This window comes from Gallus gallus, chromosome 8 (genome assembly GCF_016699485.2).
Source record: "Gallus gallus isolate bGalGal1 chromosome 8, bGalGal1.mat.broiler.GRCg7b, whole genome shotgun sequence".
NCBI classification, from domain to species: Eukaryota; Metazoa; Chordata; class Aves; order Galliformes; family Phasianidae; genus Gallus; species Gallus gallus.
This window is the reverse complement of record NC_052539.1, coordinates 20,820,479-20,831,342: the sequence shown is the minus strand read 5'-3', so window position 1 is coordinate 20,831,342 and position 10,864 is coordinate 20,820,479. Positions and strand designations below refer to the sequence as shown.

Genomic DNA, 10,864 nt, shown 5'->3' with positions numbered 1-10,864 from the left:
CACTCCAACAACCTCATAAAGATCAACATCTATTAGGCTTCATTCCTGATATGCTGCGTTTCGGTGTCCCAGGTGAGCCGGCCTTAAGAGTTCACAGCATCCTAAGATCACTCTGTTTTTCTTTTCAGATGCTGACTTTGTATTATTTGTGTGGTTAAATGCATGGTGATCAATTTTTACTTGAACATCCTTAGCTCTCCACAAGTTAATCACCACATAGCTTAAAAACACTCCGTCCTCAGGATTATTGCACCTTTATACATTTTATTAACCAAAACACCGTGTGAGGGAAATAAATTACAAAAAAAAATTACAAAGAAATAGCTACAGTAATCCTTTTAGTGCATGAAATAAGACAAAATATTAAATATTTTTAAGAAATCAACCAAAAACAATTTTTATCTTCAAACCATTATGTAAAACTAAAAATCAACTTCCATTCTCTATTTATCCTTCTAAGAGAATCACTGTTTGTCCCTCTAAGAACATCACTGTTTATCCTTCTAAGAGAATCAGTGTTTTATACACTATTATTGTGAACCATCAGCTCCAGTCCCTGTTAAATTCCAGTTGAGTAGAGAACCTCGGGGAGGTTAACCCACGTTACAACCAGAAGTAAATCTGTAATGAATAGAATTTAAACCATTGAATTTAATTATTTTGTTTAACTTACAAACAATTATATTGTCAGCTGTCTGCCAAACAACGCAGGGAAAGTAACAAACATGTTTCTGTAACAACAAACACTGAACAAAGCCAGTGATCACATGCCTGCTGCTCTGTGTAGAGGACTAACAGACTGGTTATGCCAAGTTTTGATTTTGCTGATTCACTGTAGGGACTATGAAAAAGTCCATCAAGCATTGACTTATCATGTGGGCAGCCTTAGTGCCTGGGTCTCCAAGAGGGATGAAGAGCCACAACACAAGCTAAAGAGCTTAGTTCTGCATAACCACGTTGGTACCAAAGGGAGAAGGTGCTGAGCACTCTGCAGTGCTGTGCTGGGGTTAAGTAACAGAACCTCCATCAAACATTCTTTTAACGTCCTCTGTTATCTTAACGAGGCGTAAGCCTCAAAGTGCTCTGAGGTAAATTATTCCTCACTCCCCTGCCGCTGTGACCTATGAACAAACCTAAATGACACAACAGTCATCTGAAAAAAAACTGTCTCTGGAAATGTATTAACCAGCAAGGTGAGGGAGGTGAATTGTGGCTGAATTGTTCCCTGTTTTTTTCTCTGCTTATGTCAGAGTGCAACAACACTGCATGTAATGGTTTTTACACGCGTGCAACTTTATGATCTCCTTCATCTAGAAAGTACAACAGGAAGCTACAGTAGTGCAGCTGTGGTATTACTACCAGGGCACTGGAAAGTACTTTAAATTGAAATCTCATCCACCTTTGAAAAAGGTAACAAGAATTGACTTTTTCAGTAAGTTATCTTAATGTAAAAGCCAGGCATTATGCAGCATCTTCCCCAAGGTTTTAGGAGGCTGCTCAGTGTAATGAGTGAGTGCTTCTTATTGACCTAAAGCCTCCACCTCGCTCTGAGAAGCTGACCGTGGATGAAGAGGAAATGTGTCAGAGTTGAGCTGTGACCTTCACTCTGTCCCTTTGCCTTCCACAACTACCCTGAAGAAGGAGGCTGCTGCTGTTTGCTGTCTTCTGCTCCCTCCCACTTCCTGCACAGGACCATGCAAACCAATGAAACAGTCTCTGGAGGATTTTGTTCTGGGGGTTAAGGAAGGGAGATGTTACAAGATTTCTTGTTTAAAATAAGCCAGCTTCATGAGAAGTGAGGGAACACAGAAAAATTGTTCTTCTGAAGACTGAATATGTATTCCCTAGAGAGAGTTACAGCACAGGGCAATGAAATGCTGGATACAGCTGAAAAGTATCTGCCCTGAGTTCAGACCAAAAGGAATTATTTCAGGATGCAATAGCAATAAATAACTTTTTTACTCTTACATAAAATAAAACTATTGGGAGAAGACATTCTTGAGGAAAAAAACATAACTTTTGCAACAAGCAGCACGAGTTTTCCCATTACCAGAGTGTCTCAACTTTGCCCGGCCAGACAAACGGGTATCTAAATGGGATTCCCAAAAATCAGCATCAGCAAGGGAACAGACTGCTTCCACCTCCCTCCAGGCCGTAAGTGCTATGATGCAGTGCTTCCTCTCCATCTGAGAAGCTGAAGTTTGGATTGAGATGCTGTACAAAACGCTTGCAGTTTCAGTCTATCAGCACGCCTTCCTCCTCAGCAGTATGGAAAAGGTGCTGGTGAGTTACACTTCACCTGTGCCCAGCACCTTCATGGAACCACATCACTCTGTGAAACGTGTCAGCCCCAGCAGCCTGAATCTTTCTGCTGGAGGAGTGGAAAAGTAGGTTTTCTGCTCCTCGGAGTACCTTTCCTTCACTTCAATGATATCCCTGTAGCGGCCATCCTGCCAGTGGAAATTGAACAACTCCAGCAACTCTGTTCTTTTCTCCTCTGTGCTCACACAGTCGACAGGAGCAGGCTGTTCTAGGAATGGTACCTGAACATCTGGGAACAGCAGGAGACCCCGGATAGCAAACCAACCACCATACTTGGGATGGATGCATACACCAAAGATCTTCTGGAAGTGAAAAAAAAAATATCTAGGATGTCTCACGTTGTCTCTGGTAATGGTTAGAGGTCAAGCAACTTCTTACACTTGTGGCTCCCTGTTGGAAAGCTATTCAGGGAAGAAAACCCTTCCCTGAGCACATGGCACTTGATTTCCATTTTCTTGTGCCCACACACAAACCATACTGTAGTATGGGGAAAGGTCTCTTTGAAAATGTAACACAAAGACTGACTAGAGCTATTTTTTTTTGCTATTTACAATGCTACAGCCAACAGGTCTTTAACAGTGAATTGCATTCTTCTCAGTAGGCTTAAGAGATACTCTCCATTTACACATCCCTCTAACATACCATAGAATCTTATCTTGGCTGCCTCTGGCTCCTGCCTGAAACACTTCATTTAGCTACACAGCTGTATGTGATCTGGACTTCGTATTTTCCTGCAGGATGAACTAGTCAGTAAAAACAGTTGTATGATTTGGTGATTGCAGTTTGGTGCTTTTTCTTCTCAGATTGTGTTTTTGCCTCACCTTCTCCCCCCAGGGATCAAGCTTCACATCCTTCCTTTGGTAGTAATATGCAGCTCCAGCAACATGAGCAGCTGTTTGTGCCAAGAACTTGGGCCTTCGGCTTGGCAGTATCTCGTAATCAAAAATGACATCCACTTTCTGGTCAGGGAATATCTGGGGAAAAAGAAAAAAACATCAGTACCGACCCACGGAGAAAGATTTGCCATTACAGAAGTGCTGGATACCAGCAAATGAGGCACAGTGAGAGGTCTGCACATTCCACATCCCGATGCTGAACTCTGTCAGCATGCTCACAGCTGTGGGGGTTCAAACTGTGACTGCAAAGCACCCTACATAACTACAGGTTGTAATGCTAAGAGACAGAATGTGAACGATGCTTTGTCTTTTTCAAGAGCAAGGGCAGGAACCTAGCAGGCTCTGTCTGCTGTTCAAACCACCTGGTTGGTTATATGCCACAGTATTACAAGGAGTCAGCATTTCAGGCTCTTACCTCCTTCACACTTGATAAATGATGAGACACACACTGATCCACAGGATCTCTGATTATTTTCAACCGTTCTTTGTTCACAAAAGGCTTAAGGGCTTTGTCAAACATTGAAGGCGTGCTGAGGACAACAAAAGCCAGCGTGTCATCCGGGTAGGGGAGATGGAAGGCTGGCTGGAGAACTGCATTGTACCATCCAACCTTTAGCAAAGAGAAGGAGATCTCCATTAAAACATGGGCAGCAGTCTTTTGCTAATTAAATTTTGCTAATTAATTAAAAAAAAAAAAGAAAAGAAAAGCCACCTTAATTTGCAACCCAGACCTGCAGCCAGCCAAGTGCCATCCATTCACACCCAGTGTTTGTGCATACTGGGATTCAGTTCCTGGAAGCTGTACCTCGATGTGAAGGATCTACTGCATTCAGCTCATGACTGCCCCTTACATCCAGCTCTGCTCAGAAACCACAGGTGGAAGATTGAGCAACCACTCTCTCCATAGTTAATGAGATGCTTTGGTTTAGATAAAAACTTTTACAGCCGTTTTCTCCCTTCTTACCTGGATCCTGACTTAGACACGTTTCCTACTGCTTGTCCTGCTTCTTAGCCTGTCTGTGACCTGAAAGCTCAGCCATCTGTTTGAACAGGGCTCGCTTTCCCAGCACACGCCCACTGTGCCAGCAGAAGCAGACTCATCCTGAATTAAAGCCCTGCGTGCACACGTCCCTGCCTGTAAGAAAACCTCACAGAACCTCTATCCCACAAAAGCAGACCTCTCCAAATAGCCGATTTCCAAAAGGCCTCAAAGGGCTTTTAACAGCAGGAGACCTTATAGGAAATAAAGCACGGGACTGTAGTTTATAATCAGCTCAAGAGCTGAAGTTTCCAAAGTCTTTTTCTGCTTAAAGCCAACAAACAGTAGCGAGATGGTACGAGTCTGAGGTGGTACGAGTCGCAATTAGCTGCGTCCAGTATAGGAGGGGCGCTGCGTATTTCCTCCCTGGGAAACATTTATGCGTGAGAATAAAGGCAGTGAAGCTCCCAGCAGCGCAGGCATCCCCCGGCACACCAGCTGCGCTGCACGCACTGTGACACGGCATCTCGAAATCTCTTTGCAGGGCTGGATTGAGCACAGCCCACAGCGGGGGGTGAGGCAGGAGGAGGTGGGCAGGACGGGGCTCAGACCACGGGGAGGGAACGGCTGACAGCCCTGCACTGCACAGGAGCACCGTCTGTCTGTGGGTTACAGTGACTGCTCCCCTGCAATGACTGCTCCCAGGGATACCACAAAGACCGGGTCTGGCATTCAGAAGGATGGCCAGCGGCGTGGCTGTGGTATGAAGCCTTAAGCTGCAGGATGCTGCTCGCCTCTGTGTGTCAACGGAATGAATGTGAAAGGGACGCTGGAGGCGACACGAGCAGCCAGTCCTGCACACGTAATGTAAACTCAGTTCACTGTAAAGATGCATTTACATCAGCCTCGCTGTTCGCTCAGTGTTGTGGCTCTTGTTCCAGAAGCTGAATTCAGATGCTGAAGGCATCACAGAGATGTGAAGCTAAGGTTTGCTCACTTCCCACTTCACGCCACTCGCTGCAGCAGGGCCGGCTGTGTGACACTTACACACACAGAGATGCAGCGCTGTACGCCCAGCACGGGCTGAGCCGGGGCGGCCGCAGCTCAGCACGCGGGCAGTGGAAGAGGCAGACACAGCGACACCGCCTCCGGTGCGCACACGAACCTGCATTCCCGAGCCCACCAGCAGCCGGCACGTACGTACCGGTACGGTTCCGTCCTTCGATTACATTTTAAACCCGCTCGGAGGACTTTACCCCCCGTCGCTTTGGAAGCACTCTCGTGCCCTCTCCCGACCCGGCGGCACGAGGCCAGCAGGGAGGCCCCGAGCTGCTCCGCTCCGCGGGGTCACGGCCCGGGCTCCCGGGCAGACGGACGGCCGCAGCCCCATCCCCGCGCCGTGCCGGCACTGCCGCCTGCTGTCGGCCGGGGGGAGCGCGGCAGCTGCCGGCTGACATTCACCTGAGGCGGCCGCTGCCCGCACGGCCCCGCGCCCCGGACTCCCTCCCGGCCGGCCGGCCGACACCCCCCACCAGGCACCCCGCGCCCCGGGACGGCGGCATCTCCCTGCACGACGACGCCACCGCGGGTGACGTCACGACGACCGCACGCCGGCATGACGTCAGTACCTTGAAGGCGTGCACCTCAAAGCCGAGCGGGCCCAGCGCGCCGTGAAGCCGCTCCGCCACGCGCTCCTCCATGGCACGCGGAGCACCGCGGGAAGAGTAGTTCTGAGCGCCGCCAGCGGGAGGGGCGGAGCCGCGGCTCCATGGAGACGGCCGCCCCGGGGCGCCGTGGGAGTTGTAGTGCGCAGGCGGTTGGAGCGCCGCCATTTGCAAAGCGCTTTATAGCTCGAGGGGGGAGTCTCGTTTCGGGTCCAGAAGGCGCAGCGCGTCATTTGTGCTGCTGTATGTGATGCCTGGGGTGGGTTCGGCGGCGGTGCAGGCTGTCTGCTTTCTCTCTTTGCAGCCTTCACCAACGGCTGTTGCTTTTGGTCTCCGCTGTGCCCGGCCATGCTATGAGGGCTGCTCCAGAAGCGATGTTGGCCCACGCCTGGAGGCGGATGCCGGTGGTACGGCAGCACAGGCTGAGCTTCCCGCCCGTGTCCCGTTACGTACCGCTGCCGAACAACAGATGGCAGCAGAGGGAGGTCTGACAGGGCGGCATGGATGAAGCAAAGGTGTGGTGGGAATGCACAGCAGCTGGTGGTGACTGTGGTGAAACAAGAGTGTGTTGTAGCTGAGTATTTGCTCGATCAAATAGCATTCTTGTGCTCTTCGGAGCTGTTGTATTTTCGGTGGAAAGAAATAGGAGGCATCACTTTTGGAGCAACTTGTTTGTATTGCTCTGCCTTACAGTGCTTCTCTTTCATCATACACAAAGCCCCCCCCGGCTGTGTGGGCAGGTGCTCTGTGTTACCTCTTTCTCTATCTGAATGTATGTATCCTCTGCAGCTGCCCTGCTCCCTGCCAGCACACCACACCCAGCCTCAGAGCTGAGCTTCTTGCTTTCCCGTAACCTTCACCGTTAGTTCTAGTGCAGCCTTTTCCTGCTGTTAGTCCTGAGTGCTGCTTCAGACCCGTCAGACCTCTGGGACAGAACTGCTTCAGAAATACAGATGTCCTTTACGGGGCTCCCTTATGCTGTCTAGAACCCCAAGAGCTGTTTCTTGTATCCATGCCCTACGGAGGAGGAGGACTGAAGAGTTACATCTATCTTGTTTAGAATTAATTTTTCTCCTCCAAGTTTTCCTGTATTTCCAGCTTACTGGCTGTGTTCTTCCCTGCACTGACTCTCAAGTAGAAGTCTGAGTGACTCCCTGCTGTGCTCTGGGAGAGCTGTGGGAGGACAGCATGCATGCAGCTTGCCTGCAGGCTCTGCATCCATCCTTCGCCTCTGGGAGAGCTGTGGGTGGATTTCGTTTTGTTAGGTTTTGCCCGGCAACAGAGATGGAAAATTGGATGCAGAGTATAGCTTAGCCAGGGCCTTTTTGGGAGCCTTTGTGAAGAGGGCAGTTGGGTGTCCACAACACATGTATCAGTAAGGAATCGTGTCGACATCCTGATATAACAGGTCCTACCACAGCCAAAATGGAGTAGGTGAGTTTTTGAGTTGTTTCAGAAAGTGGATGACCTTTGCAAAAGAGAGAATTTGAAAAGATTTGATAGGAGAATAGGGAAAGAAGGAAGCTGAGGGTACAGGCTGAAATGAGAGAAAGGCCAACAAATGGACCATATCTTTTGCACTGAACAGCAGGTTACAGCTCTGGAAGCCTCCAGCTGCAAGGGGATACTTGCACAGCCACAGTGGGCATAGCAGATACGTCTCTGAGGGATTTCGGGGATTCTCAAGTCTGTGCAGCCCCTGGGCTTCAAGGGGAATATCTGCCTGGGAGCTGCAGGACTGTCACAGCTGGCTGCTTGCTGCTCCCAGCTCCGGCAGCACAGCTGCTGCCTCAGCCAGCTCTGATGGGGCCTGTGCTGGCAAGCTCGGAGGTGCTGGGGACTGATCTCTCATCTCACAGCCCTTGTTTGCCAGCTTCCCATATGGTGCCCTTTGTACCTGCCTGAGGAGAGTATTTGCCCTGTGGGGCACAGTTAATCTCCGTGGCTGGCGTGGCAGTGTTTTTGCTGATGCTGAAGGTTGTAGATTTGTCAGCCTTGGGAGGCAAGGTCATCTTTTTAAATTCTGAACTGGAAAAGCTCCAAGTGGGTATGGCTTGAGTGTGTGCCTGCCTTGTGCAGGACCTCTGGCTGGGTGCAGGCAAGCATTCAGCCCTGAGACTGGCAGCAAGGGTGTTGAATGGCAGACTAATATACCCTGGGAGTTAGCACCTTCAGCTAATTCTGTGTGGGTGTTGTGAGTGAGCACTTGCTGTTCCCTTCTGGCTGTCCTTAGAGCTGAGCTGACAGGATCTGAGTTGGCTCACTGCTTCTCCGAGCCATCTCATCCCTCCCTCACATGCTTTGCTGGTGGGAACTAAACGTGTGCCTCTGACCTCTCCTAGCTTGGTCCCTGCTCCCCCCGCCCCTACCCCATGGCCCTGACCTGCTCCCTGGAGATAAGAGTGATGTCTGAGCCTCCTTGTTGAGGATCTTTAGATCTTTCTGGCTCTGTTTAATTGTGCCCTTCTCTGCCTGACCACAGCTGCCCTGGGAGAGCTATCAGATGTCTGAATGGTCACAGGTTGAGGTGGAGATTCATGTAGTTGCCCCCAGAGTTTGCTTTCTCATGCAGCCTCATGTTATGGTAAAACAGCATCCAGAGAACAAGTGTCAGTGCTTGGGGGGGAAGGGGAGGGAGGAGGAGAGCAGTGATGTTGTTTTGAGGGGTCTATGTCACAGGTGTATATATACATTTCATTTTTAGTAAAACCACAACACACCCATTCATCTCCCTCAGGCTGGTGCTGCTGTTGCCGTTGCATGGGCGACAGCGTGACTAGGTGTCGTCATGTAGCATTCGCACAAAAGGAGCTTTTATTCTCTGTGTTTTCCAGGACATTAAATAAATATCACCAAACCACAACTCTGTATTATCTGTAGCATGAGGGATTTTCCTTCTGCTTTCCATCCAAAGCTTTTGAAACCTCTCGCTGATGCAGTGAAGGGGCCACTGCCCTGCATTGGGCAGGAACACAGGGCACAAGTCGTGGCAGTTGGGTGACTGAGATGGAGTTAAAGGGTATCTTTCTTCCTTGTTAGCTCTTCTGATCTTTCTTGCTCACGACCATAAGCGTGTCACTGCCTGTCCTTATTAGTAGAGAAGCATTAGTGTACACTGAGTGTGGAGGTCAGCACAGCTCTATTATCAGGTTTTCTTTGATAAGGGATTTTGGATCAGTTTGGTGAGATGTTTAATGCAATAATGGAACTTCATTGCAGTTCTGCTATAGTTAAATATCTACTCCCTTTTTCTTTCTAGAGGAGCCCAAGGCCTTCCCATGTTATGTCACGCTGTCAGGCTGTGATTTCCTGGGATGGATCTTTGCTGTCAGTATCAGCATGAAATGTGCCCACCCCTCTGCTTTTTCCTGCCCTGGCCTCATGGCACACTGCCTCAGGAGCTTCTGCCACTGCTGTTGTTGTTGTGCTGTAAATCTGATCAGAGCTGAGCTGGTTCTAACAAATGCCTCATTGTTGGTTTTGCTTTGTTTTGTTGTAATGTGTTTCCCAGGGCTGGCACAATAGAGATAGCAGGGCTGGCCTAGGCTTTGTGTTTTACTCCTGCATTATTTAGTTGGTTGGGGCCATTGGTGTCAAAGACAGACGAAATCTAGCCCCTGTACATTTTTCCTGCCAAGGCTTATGTATCATGGGATTTGCTGTCTTCTGCCTTATGCCACTGCTTCCACTCATGCAATAAATAAAATGCAATTAAATCAGAATGGCAGCAGTTTCTCCATATGATAAGAGCTGTCAGAAAAGGTGGGCAGTGAAGACTTAGGTTCAGCAGCTTCATCCTTGAACTTCTCACCTAACCTGCCGCCTCCTTCTGTTTTTTTTAGGGAGAAGCAGAAACTTGCTGAGAGGCAAAGTGGTTTTCTCCAACTTTGGGTGAGAATTCTATCTCAGAATTCAATTTCAAAGACCTCAGCTCCTGTGGGCTTTCCAGAACTGCAGAGACTGAAGTGCTTGGAGGTGAGCGAAGTGCCTGCACTCTCAGGACTTACAGATGTTTGTCACAATAATGCAAATGGTAGAGTCTACAGAAGCTTTCTATGTCTGCTGTTCAGGCCACTCCAGAGTTCATACTGATGATGTGATGAAGGCACTTCCTATGTCCAGTAGTACTGGTGGGGGTGGGTGTTGGGCATGTAAAGGCATGAAGGCAGCAGGGTTTGGAGTTGCAGACTTGCACTCAGGCCACAGCTAAACCTTTGCTCTGAGCTATGCCAAGGACAGAGGTAACGTGTGTGTGCCTGTATCTTCTTTCATCCTCCCCCCATCTAGTGTCAGGGTAATGTAAAGCTGCGTGTGAGGGCCAATTATGATACTTATCACTTGCTCCGGCAGCTCCAAGATACCACTTTTTAATGTGGCTCCATCTTTGTTTTGGTGCTGACATGCAGCCAGTGAGATTAGGAAGGTGGAAATTGCTTGCTTCATAAAGGTTCATCACTCAGCCCCTTTATCCTTTTGGATTCCTGCCTTGCTTTTAGGGTATAAAACCTCCTTGTGTTTGTATTAACGCTCAGCATTAAAGGGAATTGGGAACAAAGGGCTAATGTTCCTTTAAAAGAAAAAATTCGTGCCCTACTTTAGTAAGATGCTTAAGATTCTTGTGAATGGAGGCTGTAAGGCATATTAAACTGCCCTGTGTTCTGTTTTCCCGATTTACTAATCCTGCTGATTCAGACTTTACTAGCAAACCAGCAACAATTAGCTGCTTTGTAGCTGCAGCTGTAATCTGACATCTCTGAAGATGTCAGGTTGTTGTGAGGACAGCACCTAAGGAGCCTCCATGTCATATCAAGGGCTTAGATTTTTTCCTTTTAGCATTTATTCTGAGGCACATGCCAGGTATGGACTCCTGTACAGGCCTTTGCCAATCAGATGCTGAGGCCGTATCCTTCATTTAATAAGAAAAACCTGCTCATCTGTCATTCTATCAGCAGAAACCCTGGCCAATATTACAGCAGAAGCACCCAGTAGCTGTGTTGATACAT

The 10,864-nt window shown here is 48.7% G+C and overlaps 1 protein-coding gene across 1 annotated transcript; it reads right to left on the bottom strand.

Moving 5' to 3' along the window:
- Window positions 1-244: 244 nt before the first annotated feature.
- Window positions 245-5,904, bottom strand: MMACHC (methylmalonic aciduria (cobalamin deficiency) cblC type, with homocystinuria). Its single transcript, NM_001031281.2, has 4 exons — window positions 5,826-5,904; window positions 3,634-3,828; window positions 3,144-3,296; window positions 245-2,624 (listed from the first exon to the last, which is right to left on the bottom strand). Exons 1-4 carry the CDS (start codon window positions 5,895-5,897, stop codon window positions 2,328-2,330), a joined length of 717 nt encoding a protein of 238 aa, NP_001026452.2. The 5' UTR covers window positions 5,898-5,904; the 3' UTR covers window positions 245-2,327.
- Between the last annotated feature and the right edge of the window lie 4,960 nt (window positions 5,905-10,864).

What these genes read in the sequence shown, in the direction of transcription:
- MMACHC (NM_001031281.2), bottom strand. Translation starts at nt 5,897, where the DNA reads ATGGAGGAGCGCGTGGCGGAGCGGCTTCACGGCGCGCTGGGCCCGCTC. An exon ending in ATTTATCAAGTGTGAAGGAG is followed by an intron (nt 3,297 to 3,633) that starts GTAAGAGCCTGA and finishes CTTTTTCCCCAG; the next exon opens with ATATTCCCTGACCAGAAAGT. An exon ending in TTGATCCCTGGGGGGAGAAG is followed by an intron (nt 2,625 to 3,143) that starts GTGAGGCAAAAA and finishes TTTCACTTCCAG; the next exon opens with AAGATCTTTGGTGTATGCAT.